The sequence below is a fragment of the Xylaria bambusicola genome, assembly GCF_022495145.1.
Source record: "Xylaria bambusicola strain CBS 139988 unplaced genomic scaffold F5B22scaffold_34, whole genome shotgun sequence".
In the NCBI taxonomy this organism is placed as follows: Eukaryota; Fungi; Ascomycota; class Sordariomycetes; order Xylariales; family Xylariaceae; genus Xylaria; species Xylaria bambusicola.
In genome coordinates, this window is record NW_025953587.1 from 389,542 (window position 1) to 403,618 (window position 14,077).

General features: G+C 48.7%; 6 protein-coding genes across 6 annotated transcripts; 4 read left to right on the forward strand and 2 right to left on the reverse strand.

Moving 5' to 3' along the window:
* Positions 1-550: 550 nt before the first annotated feature.
* On the forward strand, positions 551-3,692 carry F5B22DRAFT_302212 (YL1 nuclear protein-domain-containing protein). Its single transcript, XM_047970537.1, has 2 exons — positions 551-2,752; positions 2,810-3,692. Exons 1-2 carry the CDS (start codon positions 787-789, stop codon positions 3,502-3,504), a joined length of 2,661 nt encoding a protein of 886 aa, XP_047828974.1. The 5' UTR covers positions 551-786; the 3' UTR covers positions 3,505-3,692.
* Positions 3,632-4,356, reverse strand: F5B22DRAFT_302240 (uncharacterized protein). The gene is made up of 3 exons (XM_047970538.1): positions 4,316-4,356; positions 3,970-4,232; positions 3,632-3,905 (listed from the first exon to the last, which is right to left on the reverse strand). The coding sequence occupies exons 2-3, from the start codon at positions 4,193-4,195 to the stop codon at positions 3,760-3,762; spliced, it is 372 nt and encodes a 123-aa protein (XP_047828975.1). The 5' UTR covers positions 4,196-4,232; positions 4,316-4,356; the 3' UTR covers positions 3,632-3,759.
* A 368-nt stretch (positions 4,357-4,724) lies between these two features.
* On the reverse strand, positions 4,725-5,662 carry F5B22DRAFT_302208 (uncharacterized protein). The gene has a single exon (XM_047970535.1). It carries the CDS (start codon positions 5,395-5,397, stop codon positions 4,765-4,767), a length of 633 nt encoding a protein of 210 aa, XP_047828976.1. The 5' UTR covers positions 5,398-5,662; the 3' UTR covers positions 4,725-4,764.
* On the forward strand, positions 5,663-7,563 carry F5B22DRAFT_302209 (PINIT domain-containing protein). The gene is made up of 4 exons (XM_047970536.1): positions 5,663-6,290; positions 6,347-6,690; positions 6,760-6,862; positions 6,919-7,563. The coding sequence occupies exons 1-4, from the start codon at positions 5,927-5,929 to the stop codon at positions 7,548-7,550; spliced, it is 1,443 nt and encodes a 480-aa protein (XP_047828977.1). The 5' UTR covers positions 5,663-5,926; the 3' UTR covers positions 7,551-7,563.
* A 1,144-nt stretch (positions 7,564-8,707) lies between these two features.
* On the forward strand, positions 8,708-12,242 carry F5B22DRAFT_648539 (uncharacterized protein; the record flags this gene model as incomplete). The annotated part of the gene is made up of 3 exons (XM_047979028.1): positions 8,708-8,828; positions 8,904-10,007; positions 10,078-12,242. The coding sequence occupies 3 exons, from the start codon at positions 8,708-8,710 to the stop codon at positions 12,240-12,242; spliced, it is 3,390 nt and encodes a 1,129-aa protein (XP_047828978.1).
* On the forward strand, positions 11,952-14,077 carry F5B22DRAFT_614875 (BET3 family protein). The gene is made up of 3 exons (XM_047975494.1): positions 11,952-12,853; positions 12,971-13,178; positions 13,341-14,077. Exons 1-3 carry the CDS (start codon positions 12,504-12,506, stop codon positions 13,473-13,475), a joined length of 693 nt encoding a protein of 230 aa, XP_047828979.1. The 5' UTR covers positions 11,952-12,503; the 3' UTR covers positions 13,476-14,077.

Genomic DNA, 14,077 nt, shown 5'->3' on the forward strand with positions numbered 1-14,077 from the left:
CCTAAAACTCAACATCCTACTAAAGCAGCAGTTGACATATTAAGTCTACTTGAGTTGACCAAAATATTCATAGAATCGCCCTATGCTAGAGATGAATTAAATACTAGATGTGGTTATATAACACAAAAGATATCATGTAGAGAAATCTATTAATACATACCATGTATTGGATATCTTATCTGAAGGGTAGGCATCAAACTTTTTACTTAAAGAGTAGAGTAACAAGTCTATGATTATACATGAGAGGTAGAGGTTATTTCTGAACTGTTCAGGTTGAGCTTTGACAGGAGTATCTCGAGACCTGATGAGCGTCTACTACTCAATTCTTTTGCTCGATAGTGACTGAGAGTTACTCATTTTGGATATAGGTTGCCTGGTTTGGTCTTGTGGCAGATTGTGGGTTACTTACTGGATAAGTGCATCTCTATGCTTAAGACCAAATGACGTATATGGGGTCATTGTGAAAGTAGGTAGGCGCCTGGGCAGGTGCCTACCACCCACTATCTAGGTCCCTGGGCTCGCCTGGTAGCTACCTACCTACCCTGCTTCTATGCACCTGTGGACCCGATTTACTGCATACCTTACTTACTTAGACTATTCAACCAAGAAAAAAGTTCCCGACGCGACGCGACGACAATATCCTTAGGGAATCAATCGTTCGCCGCGCACGGTTTTGGTTTATGGGACTATGTTTAAATCATTATAATCTTGCGACGCTACAGGGTATTCTCGATGACATAACCAACCTCTGTAGGGTACGGAGCTGTGGCATTTTAGTGGGACATAATGGCGACTTCTGACGATGAAGAAGAACGAATGCGAGTTGACAAGGAAGAAAACGATGCCCTCTCATCAGACTCCAGCGACAGCGAGAATGGTCTGTCTGGCGACGAAGACCCACCTCCAAAGATCGAGTGGCTGGCGACTGGTCGAGAAAAACGATCCACTGCTGGCAATCGTATGAAGTCGATGATTGCTGCAGAGGAACCCGATGACGAACTCGAACTTCTTTTCGCTGAAGATGCCGACGACGCAGGCTTTACAGATGTCGAAGATGAGGGATCTGATGCCCATATGTCATCTTCTGAAGATGAGGATGCACAGGAGAATGCTGACGATCTGGAAGGGGAGAAAGAGCTAGAGAAGCAAGCACGCGAGAGCAGGCAGGCAGCTCGTAAGCGCAAAGCACAAGAGGCAATACCACTCAAATTTCGCAAGAAAGTTAAGATAGACACCTCACAGACGCCAAGCGCAAGCGCTACACCTGCACCTAAACCCAGACCAAGAAAGAAATCAGAGAGAATAAGTTGGCTTCCCTCTCCAGCCGATATGCCTACTAGGGCCTCCAAGCGGGAGACTACGATGGCAGGAAAAGAACAGCTCCATAAGCAAATGGCGGAGCGAGAAGTCAAACGGCTTCAACAGATAGAAGCTATGGAGCGAAAAGCAAAGAGAATGGAGGCCCTCAAGAAACCACCCATGACACAGGCAGAACGCCTTGCTGAGGCAGCACTCGTGGAGAAAAGGAACGCTAAGAGTTTGAATCGCTGGGAAGAAGCCGAAAAGCAACGAGAAGAAGAGAGAAAGGCAAAGTTGGCTGCCTTGAACAACCGAACGCTGGAGGGGCCTGTTGTCACTTTCTGGAGTGGTGTCGGAGAATGGGTAGATGGGAAACTGAAACACGTCGGGAAGATCGTTACCATCGAAGAAAAGCCAACTAAAAAGAAACGACAGTCTGCCGTTGGAGTGGAAGAAACAGCGGATAGCTCACATGAAGACAAACCTGGGCAAACCGATGATATGCGTCCTTCTCCTGATAGACCTACTTCCAATGGTCACAATCCTGGATTGTTAAAGGAAGCCAACCCAAAATCAAAACAAGTCAAGAGTGGCGAGGTGTCTGTATCAGATCATGAAGGCTTGGCTGGCGCGAAAACCGAGAATGTCAAGTCCTCTACGGGCGTTGGGCAAGAAGCCCAACCAGGACATACTGTAATCTCCGAGATAGCTTCAGCTACTCCGCCTATTCCACATACTGCCACTCCAATACAAGAAGCTCCGGGTGCCCTCGCTTCTCGTGGTCAAGCCGTAGGCCCTGTCGAGACTATTTCTCAACCTCAAATACCAGCCCCGGCAGATATCAGGCCACCGGATCTCAAACCCCCTGACCTACAGCCACCTAACACCGGCTTGTACACGACCAGCATGTTCGCACCACCTACTCAGCCGTCATTGATGCAGCCTCTGGACATGAAACCGCCCTCAAATAGTTTTCTAGCACCTCCTGTGGGTGTCTCCCAAACTGGGTTATCTATGCCTATGATTGGATATCAACCTTCATCTAGCTCGACCACTTCTTCTAATGTCCTCGCACCTCCTAACCCGACACATAGACAGTCGCCACTGTCAATGCCTCAAACAAATATCCATGCTCCACCGGTATCGACACCTAACCAACCCGGAGTAGTCACTTCAACACCAATACCTTCGACTTCATCTACACCGTCAACAACTCCGGCCTTTCCTCATGCTCGCGCGTCGAAAGCACCAGGGAGCACTATGAAATCTGCTAAAGCCAATGCTCAAAAGCACTCAACTAAAGAGGCTGCGCCGCCTCCACCGCCGCCGCCACCCGCTAATGGTAAAGCTACACGCAATTGTATCATACTACAAAACTTCAACGAAAATGCAATTAAGGATAAGTCGGTTCAGACTCGTATTTTATTTGGTCGGGAGATGAGTAAACTGCCAAGTAAGCTACCGCAGACATCTGTCTTTACTCACTAGAGGTATATTAACTGTATTACAGAACACGGACCTGCCCCTCGTTGCGTTATTACGAATCATCCGGCGAAGTATCGAGATGCCAAGACGGGTTTACCGTACTACAATGCATACGCCTACAAAGAGATCCGGAAGCTGTACAGCGGCGAGTATAAATGGAGCAGCCTGATAGGCGCATGGGTAGGTAGCGGAAAATCTGCAGCTCTGGGTGTTCCTGCAAGGTTCACGGATCCAGATACGCCGCTACCTGCTAGAGAAAAGGCCGCCCCCGAACCAGTCACGAAGAACGAAGAAGTAACAGATACTAACAAAAATATGAATTGCCAGGCGATGGGCAACAAGGCTGAAGAGGTTTCAACATTGTCTACGTCTCACTTAGATAAGACAGTTTCTTCGGCTACCGAGGGTGAGATAAGTAAAGATACTACGGCCGCGGTCAATGAACCAGGGATAGAACCCGGCAAGGCTGAGGCTCACTTTACTAACACTCAGCCGTGTGTTCCAACAACCACCGCTACATTTGCCGTGGGTACAGATTATACCACCAGCTCAGATGGACCATCGACTAGCAACACTCAGACAGGGCCCCTACACAACATGGACACCGTATCGCCATCCGATGTGACGAACACGCCTTCGAATCCATCGGGGCTACCTATACCAACAGTGGGCCTCTCACCCACACGTCAGGCGGCGCCTCCCTCCACGACTCGTCCTTAGGAACTATGAATCCACGAAAGACGTTGGCGGACTTGAGAATTTGGTAAAGGGCATCGCTTCTTGAAGCCTTCTATGTAGATATAGATATATCAAATTCTCGAAGTATGAAAATAAAGAAGCCCAAAAACAAAAAAAAGATGAGCAACCCTAACGCCTATGCGATGCATGCTTGTTTCATTGGCCATAATTTTCCATGCCATTAATTGTGTGCCGTTTGACACCTCAAGCTACCAAGCCTGCGAGGCTATTGGTAAGCTAGTTTTTCCTCTTCTTCTTGGCCTTGTCTCCGTATTTGGGGAAAACAATCTTGCTTGTTTTCCTGCGCTTCTCAATGCGGCCCTTCTTGCCGCTCGACTTGCTTGATGTAACAGCGCTCTTAGCGGTGTCGATATCCATGGTGTCTACAGAGAATATCACTAGAGTTAAACTCATTTATCGCTAATGAGAGAAAGGTGGGAAACTTACTTTCGCCTGCTGCGGCACCGTCCTTCTCAGTATTATTGCTACCAATGACATCGGCATCCTCGTCGATAATCTTCATACTTTCGTCGTCGGGCTTAGGCGCCGTAGCTAACTCGAGGAGCTTTGCGGAGAGCCGCGCATTGCGCTCCAGTTCGATGGGACCGAAGACTCTGGCCTTGAGGCGTTGATTATTCGCTTTGCGCGAACTTGAGCGGGAGCTCTTCGCCATTGCTCGTCTGGAGTCTGGATTTCTCGCTTGTTGCTTGCTATTGATGTATAATAGAAATCTTGAGCGTGTAAAGAGCAATGGTGAGGGTGTGTTGAATTGACTTGAGAATTTAATGCCTACCTACAAAGTCGATGTCAGGTCTGGGCCGATCAGTTCATCTGAAAAGATTAATGGTCTTTGGTGGGGCTTATCGAAGATCCACGGTGGGCTTTAGCGGACGGAGTAACGGGCAACAGGGGTTCTCGGGCCTTGGCAGGCGTGCAGCGTGGCCATGGTTTTCGAAACAGGCAGGCGGTGAACATTCCCACTACGTCCGGCTCAGCAGCGACGAGGATGAGGACCAGAAGTGACGACAGCCTAATCAATGAACATTTCCGCCCCTCCTTAATAACCACATTCTTTTCTTCCGTTAGAGCAAGTCACATGGCCCCGGTGCTCGTGCTTTGTCTGCAGGAAGCTTGCTCTCAACAATCAGAATTGTGTTTCTAGTTTACTTCTACATAATCCTTGAACATAGCTAGATTACTTAGCTTCTTGGTGCGATCGCAACGACAGATCTGATACGTTTCTTAACGACTTCGTGTCTTTCGACGCCCTTGACATTCCGACGATCGAATCCATCGAAGCACGAGCCCAGAGTCAACCCCGATCCACCGAGGAACTTTGTTAAGAAACGCCGGCGTTCGACCTTTTGATTGCGACACTGAGCCCGTCGATTCTTGAGTCGTAGACGAAGTATCGCGCACGCACGCGCGCCGGGAACCGTCCTTCTTCCCTCGGACTTTGGAACGGAGCGAGACTTCTTGGATACAAGACCTAGGGCGGCTCAATTGATACTGGGGCTTAAAGTGGTTGAAATTGAGGGTAGGCTGCCGGTCAAATTGCAGGGGGCGCAAGCCCGAGCCTTCCCACGCCTTCTCCATGACGCCGAGACAGGCAGTGGCTGCCTTGTCGTCCTCGCGCACCTGCCTGGGCCCGTAGCTACAGAGCCCTAGGGCAGCAGCGCCAGAAACAGCGCCAGCAGCGGTGGTGGGGTGAAATTTGGTGGTGACGGCAGTCGCAGCTATGGCCTCCTCTTCAAACAGCGAAATACGGCAGCTCGAGCGCACTCTTTCCACGCTACTCAACAAGCAGCTACAGTCGATATGCCAGCAGAATAATATGAAGACCAGTGGTGTTAAGGCCGAGTTACAGAACCGCATAAAAGCTGGTGAGTTTGCAAAGCACCCACGTTTTCTGTCTTCAATCTACCACGATCGAGGTCGACTCCGCCCACATTGGGCCCTGACGACTGCGAGTCTCAGGCGGTCGAACGAAGTACCGTGGCTGTTTTTTTTGGATACCTATGCGCTGCTACGAGTATCTCGTGGTTGCATCTTGCTCGCATGGCTCGGAGGCGCGTTCTTAGGTACACATGTACCTGATGTTCTCGCACCTTTCGTATTTCCTTCCCTATGCCACTTATGTACTCCTGGGTTGTGATGAGAGAGACCAATGTGCCAATACATCGCCAATCCTTTCACCTGCATACATATTCTTCACTTCCCACGCTTGTCACCGGAGAGACACCTGCACTATTGGAGCCCTGTTCCCTTCGTTGTACTATCTGGCAGCACTACCACATGCCTGACACGCCTCTCATGTTCCTCTTGCTCTCTACCATAGCCTATCAACTCATCCTATCCTAATTCGATTTACTTGAAAGTGCTTCCATCTAACCTGATTTCTTCAATGATAGCACTCATTGAGAACTATACCGCCGCCCCTTATAACTTCCGCAAGATACAGGAGAGTATCAACAACATAGTGCGTGGTTCTTCAGGGCCCACTCCACAGCAAAACATGGCGAACCCCTTCCCGAATGGTAACTACAATTACCCTCCTGGAAGGGCCTCCGACTATGCGTCACAGACGCACCGATATCCTGGAGCAAGTAACTCAACACAGTCACAGGGCAGTTATGGATCTAGTACGGCAGGTGGCAATACATTGAGCTACTACAGGAATGCGCATCAGAATATGCGTGATTTGCAATTCAAACCGTCGCCCTTTTACTCCATAATATCGAGGATTGGCGATATCCGTACCTGTGACAGTAAGTAAACTGCTATTTGACGCGCGTTTTTAACGGGTGTCGCTAACCTGCCGCAGTTATGAGTCAACACAGGAGCACTGTCGTTATTCCCGTACGTGTCGGAGACCACCCAAATCTCGTCAACCTCTCAAGCGATAAATCATACAGAGTTATGGTGTTTTGCGCAGGTGACCGAGATAATGTCCAAGATATCGCTTTTCCTCATCAAAGCGAGTTCAAGGTGAATGGGGGGGACATAAAAGCGAACCTGCGGGGCTTAAAAGGGAAACCAGGAACTACACGTCCTGTGGATGTGACGAGCGCACTGCGCCTCAAGCCAGCAACTTATAATAATACCATTGAGTTCACATACGCATTGACCAACAAGGTGAAGAAGCACGACCTGCCTCCCGCAACTACAGTGAGCGAAACAGCTTGGCGTTACGCGGCGAGGACATTTGTCACACCTTTACTAATACGATGTGAACAGAAATTTTACTTGGCGGCGTATCTTTGTAAGATGGTAACCGTTGATGAACTAGTCACGAAGATACGGGGAAGAAAGATCGCAAAAGCCACAGTCATCCAAGAGAGTACGTTATCCCGCTCAAGTTCACCTAGGTTAGCAGATGGTTCTGACCTATCATAGTCAACAAGAAGGCAAACGACCCGGATGTCGTAGCTACATCAACTGTTCTATCTTTGAAGTGTCCGCTTAGCTATGCAAGGTTGAGCACACCTTGTCGGTCCGTGCTATGCCAGCATATTCAATGCTTCGATGCAGCCTCGTATTTGCAATTACAGGAACAGGGACCGCAATGGCTATGTCCCATATGTAACCAAGCAGCTCCATTCGAGAATCTAGCCGTTGACGAATACGTTAGAGACATTCTCGAAAATACGGCGGACGCGACCGAGCAAGTAACAATCGAGCCCGACGGGCGATGGTCGGCTCAGAAAACTGAGACTGTGCCGAAGAAATCCCGCCACTCTAATGCTAAGACTAGTATTGATGTTGAAGACGATGTTTCCGTTGTCACAGATAACCTGAGCCATAGTAATGGATACGGCAGCACCCCGCATCCCTACGCTACTCCTATTCGAACTTTCATGAGTGGGGAAACACCCGGGCCGAGCTCAAGGGAGCCGTCGGGCGCGCCGAGATCTGGAGGTACTAAGCGACCTGCCCCTGAAGTTATTGATCTTACTCTCGATAGTGATGAGGATGACGCACCGCTTTTTAGACCGACAAAAAAGGCCAGAGGGTCATATGATATGTAAAGATAGATTTATGTAAATGAGGTTCTCACCTGAGTTTCCTGATCTGCGCTTTTATGTCTTTTGTCGGCGGCGTTCGGCGTAGGGGGGCAGGGCATTCGACATACTTGCGGAAGCGATTGTTTTGACGGAAGGCTAGCAGTTCCGGTTTCCAAGGCGTTGATAGCACATGAGTCTCGCATCTGAGGGATACCAAAATTGGTTGATTCCGACGTAGAGATATATGGATCTCCTCAATCGGATATATTTGCATTTGCATCCCAACATCTGCTTTCATGACTATTCCGAAGCTAATGCCTTTTTGTGTTCATGTGTTGTGCTTTTATCCATTCTACCATGTCGATTTGACCGCTATGTTGACAACCAACAGAAACGTATATCACGACTACTTGCACTAGCGAGTGAACCAAGATTTTGATGTTTTGAGCCTCATGGAAGGTATGCGAGAGAACGTATTTGAGCACGACAGTGCAGCTCGTTACTATTCAAGTTAGATAATTCTAACCATATCCCTTTGAAATACGAAAATAAATATATTTCTGTACTCAGGTGCCAAGAGATTTTTTACAAGGATCTAGGCCAATTAGAACGGGTTATTTAGCCCGTTTACGGGGAAAAGTTGCCTAGATCGATTTCTTGGTATTTGAGTGTGGAAATGGCGTTCTAAGGGATAGATTAGTGGATTTTCTTCATTTTGAAGTATTATCGTAGGCTGCGTGGTTGATGATAAATATATGAGCTGGGCCTATGGGTTATGATTTCAATAGACCGTGTATGTATATATATATATATATATATATATCTGCGTGAAGACCGTATTCAACTTGTAGTATTTTAGGAATATATGAGCAACATGCGACATTTCCAGAGATTCTGATTACCCAGCCGGCTCGACAGTGACCGGGCTCACGATGAGCGTACTGACTATAGAATATATGCTTATCACTGCGCCTTTTCGACATTTCTGATTCGGCGGTTTGCAGGTGCTGCCGTCAGGCATATAATCAATCTATCCAACCAATTATGTGTGGTGGTGGCGTTGGTGTCGGGTCTACAGGCTACACGTCATGGTGGTGTGCTGTATTCCTTTCTCAACCTCACCCTTCAAACACAACAACATATTCATTCTACAGTATGCTCTTGTCAAATATTATTGAGCAATGGCTCCGGTGTCGTGCTGCGGCATCTGGCCTCGGTCGCGTCGAGAAGACAACTCGAGCCACCCCGTGAGGGATACAGATTCGGAGCCACAGCATACGTCGCACGTTAGGCTTGTCATAAGTATGTAGATGAATACACATACACACTTTATCTTCTATTGAATAATCAGGTTAACTGGGCATGCTCACGAGATAGTTCGGCCACAATCTGCGCGCTCAGTTAGCGTACCTCGTTCACATGCATCCATACCGTCACCGCCCCCTGTATGTGGGACAGAAGATCCGGGCAACGTCACACTGAATTCGGTCGAGAACAGCCCCGGGCAGCCGACGACACAGATGACCGATGATGCTAATGCCCGGCCAGACCTCTGGGAGAAGGCAAAAGCCACACTTTCAGGCGAGGACCGGGCATGGGTTAACGAGACGGTCGGCACTTCCTTGACACCTGTACATGATATAGTTGACAAGATGATCATCTTAGCTACAGAAAAGCAGCGAGAGTGCGAAACGAGTGGATGGAAAACAGTTCGTCTTGGTAATCATACGATTGCGCTTGAGGAGGTTACTAGCAACATTATCATCTGGCTGAACAAATTCAAAGAAGTCGGGGATACTCTTGTTCAGTATGATCCCGTACACGCCGCTTTGCCCTGGGCTGCCGTGCGGTTCATTCTTCAGGCCGCTATCTCGACCAAGGAGCGAATGGCCGCATCTCTCGCCGTGCTTGAAAAGGCTACTCGCATCATCCATAGATGCCAGGTATTCGAGGAGGTATACAATCGCACGAATGTGGACCATGTCGTTGTCAAAGATCTCGAGTCAAGCTTAGTCCAACTCTATGGTCGTGTTCTCCACGGGTTGATCAAAGCCCACCAGTTTCTCTCTAGAAGTACCCCACTCAAAGTTATATCTGTTGTCTTTCAGCCTGCTGCAGGCTCTGATCTCCTTGCGAGTCTGGAATCTGGCGAGGCCCAGGTCGACCAAGCAGTCATTGCTTGTGAGAGTCATCGCAAGGCTAAGAATGATGCAAGATTTGAGAGCCAGCTGAACGGTCTATTGAAGCTCAACGTTCCTGTCCTTCGCATTGACAAAAATATTGAGAAAGTGCTTCAGCAGCTGGAGTCGGAAAAGTTAACCCGCATCTTAACGTGGATTTCACCCATTAAATTTCAGCTGCATCACAACATAGTCAGCGAGTTGAGAACAAAAGGTACATGTGACTGGCTGCTTCAGTGCTCCAAATTCGGTCAATGGAGTAGTGCGACGTCGTCGATGACACTATGGCTTCAAGGTTTTCGTGAGTAGTCCGCCCTCGTAATCCGTACCTTTCAGACTATAATGTTATTTGGCTTGCTGACAATCTTCAGCTGGCTCTGGGAAAACCTTTCTTACATCTAGGGTTATTGAAGAAATTGAAACAACTCTTGGCGGGAAAGACAATGATGAATGCTTCGCATTCTTTTATTGTAACCGGAACGAAGAAAACCGTCGACATGCCCTTGATGTTCTTAGGAGCTATGTCAGACAGCTGTCAACGACTTCTCACAAACCGGGTTTCATTTACCTTGAGTTGGAGCAGCTCCATCATAAGTGCGAGTCGCGAGGGTCTGGGTGGACACTCGGGTTATGCAAGGAATATCTGATCAAACTCTTGAATCTATACCCCCGTGCGACACTCGTCCTGGACGCACTAGACGAGTGCTGGCCTGAAGAACGAGCGGATCTGCTCGATTTCTTCGATTCCATCCCAAGCAAGTCCTCAAAACCCGTAAGGATATTTATTTCAAGTCGACCCGAAAGCGACCTGCGACAGCGGTTGATTCACCTCCCCAACATTGGCATTGAAGCAACTGACAATGGAGATGACATCGCCAAATTCGTGAGAACAAGTATCGAACGAAATGGGAACTGGAGTAGAGTGCTGCGACAGAATGAGCACCTGAAAGATGATATCGTACAAACTTTGTTGACGCAGAGTAATGGGATGTTCCAGTGGGCCATGTTACAGATCAAGCAGCTCCTCAATCTAGGGACGGAAGGCGAAATACGCAGCCGTTTAGGTAAATTGCCAAAAAGTCTCAAGGCGGCCTATGATGAAATATTCGAAAATATCGAGTGCTTGGAAGCTGACGCTAGAACAATGTCGTTCGCTGCCTTCCGGTGGGTCATGTGCGCGTATGAACCCCTGACAAGTGAAGCACTTCTGGCAGCTATCAATATAAACCCAGAAAAGGAAACCGTCGGATCTGTTGAAACTGCCGATGACGACCTACTTGGTTGGACTGGTCATCTACTGCGGATCGACACCCAGCACAATCCGCCTGCGTGGCGAGTCTCGCATCTGTCGGTTGTTGAGTATCTCGAAACTCACTGGACAATACTAGAAGCCCATTGTTATGTCGCAAAAGCTAGTTTGGTGCTACTGCGAGAAACATTCAGAGACGAGGCTGAGCAGCAGCTGAGTACCTCACTCGAGATATTTCATCCGGGCTATGAACTTCAAGAATATATTCAGTTCAATTGGATTCGGCACGTGCAAACCCAAGAAGATCAAGACATTGATCCTAAACTTGCTTATCTTCTCAAAGCGTTTCTCGGGTCTCTGGAGGAGTCGAGCGTTCACTACCGCGGATGGCGTCGGCGAATTATTTCTGAAACAATAATAGAAGATCAGAAGGTTATTCATAGAATCTCCTTGATAGATATCCTAATGTCCTTCTCTAGGAGCTCTACGACCCCTCTAGCATGCTGCTTTTCGCTCTACAATCTCATACGCGATTGGTGGGACAACACATCACTAGAGTCATTGCCAAAAAGGATTGAAGACGGCGATAACCTTCTCACTATAGCTGCTGCCGCGGGCTCTAAGCCAATTTGTCTCAGACTGTGCGAATTGGGGATGCCAGTCAACACGGCGTGCGAGAGCGAGACAAGCCCGCTTTCCGCTGCGGCGCGGAATGGACACGCCGACATCGTGCGATTTCTTGTCGACAAAGGAGCAGATATCCATCGACCGCTTCAAGATGATTATCGCAGCGTGCTTGAGGTTGCTATAAGTAGAGGCCATATTGACATTGTGCGATTTCTTGTTGACAAAGGAGCAAATATCAATCAGCCGCTCCAAGCACATTATTGCAGTGCCCTTGCAGCTGCTGCAGAACGCGGCCAAATTGACATGGTACGATATCTAGTTGATAAAGAGGCAAATATCAATCAACTGCTAAATGGATATTTTTATAACAGCGCTCTTGCGGCTGCTGCACACTACGGCCATCTAGATGTGGTGCGATTTCTTGTTGGTAGAGGGGCATTTGTTAATATGCCAAGCCAGACCAGGGTCGATACTAGCGCCCTTTACGTTGCGGCAAAATGGGGGTACTTGGAGGTTGTACAGTTCCTTGTCGACAAAGGGGCAATTCTTAATGTGCCGCGCCAGGGCGGGGGCGACATCTGTTTGGCGCTTGGTGCCGCAAGACGAGAACGACGTCATAGCGTTGTAGCATTTCTCATTAGTAAAGGGGCAATAGAATGATGGGTGCTTCACATCAATCATCATATATAACCTATCTCAATGTCGTCTGCAACATTAGGTCAGATACCCAGGTGCAACAACCAATCGATAAGCCGAGCTGTAGTCCCTAGCTCAAACCCCCATGCACTTCCGCATTCCCCAGAGCTTCAGCCCTGCGACCCACCTCTAGTTAGTAGGTTCTAGTTAGGTAACTTCGCCAAAACGACCACATTCGCCAGTGCCTCCGAGAATCATAATAATAATCATAATATCACGCCCAAAATGTCGTCCTTCGATCAGCCATTGCCTCCATATAATGCATCCGACCCCACCGCCACCTTTGTAGGGACCTCATGCCTCGACTTCCTGCTCATCGAGCTAGTGCCCATGGCATACCGGATCGCGAATGAATTAGGGGAAGCAGCCGACGACGCTGGCAGCGGCAGTGGCGGGAACAAGAACAACGAGGAGGCCGGGTCCGTAAGCACATCCGCCGGTACCATAAGTACGGCCCCCGGGACCGCCTCGGCGACGGGGAGGAAAAGCAAGCTAGACGAGGACGAAGAAAGAGAAGCAGTCTTTTTCCGCCTTGAGGGCCTTGGGTATCGTGTGGGATTGGGACTGGTTGAGCGGTATGGCCACGCCCTTCTCGCCCCTCCGCCTATTGACAACTTCACCGTACACATCTCCGTACTACGTACGACCTGTCAGCTTTTGACTTTATACTGACACCAATTTCAACCTCGTAGCTTCTCCCGTGATCGCCCACGGTTCACCGACACGTTAGACGCCATCAAATTCGTGTGCAAAGATCTCTGGATGCTCGTCTTCAAAAAGCAAGTCGACAACCTCAAGACCAATCATCGCGGTGTCTATGTGCTGACGGACCACGCGTTCCGCCCGCTGTCGCGCATGAGCGCCGACGCTGGTGGCCAAGCCGTTGCGCGTGCACAACCCGTATGTACATCTTCTTTCCAATTGATGTTCTTTCAACCCATCCCTTTAGCATTCCTACCGTTCAACTTTTCTCCCTACTGTCATGTTGTTATATATCCACGACTTTCAAGATAACGTGTTTCTCAAAATGTCGAAAAATCTAACAACGATCCCTCAAAACAGTTCCTCTGGTTCCCTTGTGGCATTCTCCGCGGCGCCTTAGCAGCCATGGGCATCAGCTCCACAGTGCAAGCCGAGACAAGCGAGCTACCAGGCGCAGTCTTCCAGATCAAGACAACACCAGCAGCTCCCAAGTAAGCGATAACAAACATAGGTAAAGAAAAGACATAATGAGATATCAGACACCCCATGAAAAGCCTCAATGAAAATCTCCAGACAGATCAGATCAGATCAGATAAGTAAGCGAGAAGACTCTTCTACATAGATAGGACTGGGCCAAGATCTGGGCGGAAGATCTGCGCAGCTCAGCACCCAGAAGTTTTGAGGGGGATACAACGGCATAAAGCCAGACCAAGCGAAGCCAGGCTCAAGGCAGGGAAGAAGGCGCAAATAATCATCTAGAAAGGTGAAATCCAGAACTCGGGTTCTGAAACCCAGACGGTCCGAGGCAGAGATAATCTGTCCGCGAAACAGAAGAGAATGGGCGCAGGCCACGGGATAGGAGACGCAAAATAGCGTCTACCCGGAAACAAGCATAGCACCAATGATAATTTCACTTACGAGTGGAACAACAATTAAAATAAGACTTTTAAGTCCCACACACATACACACACATACACTCTATCTCCCTCAAAGCTCACGACTCAATCTAACCCCAGTATGAATCATCTACCGACCAAGATCTCTATCTATCCACAACAGCGTAAATAAACATTACCTTTCCTCCTCAACCCAGCCCC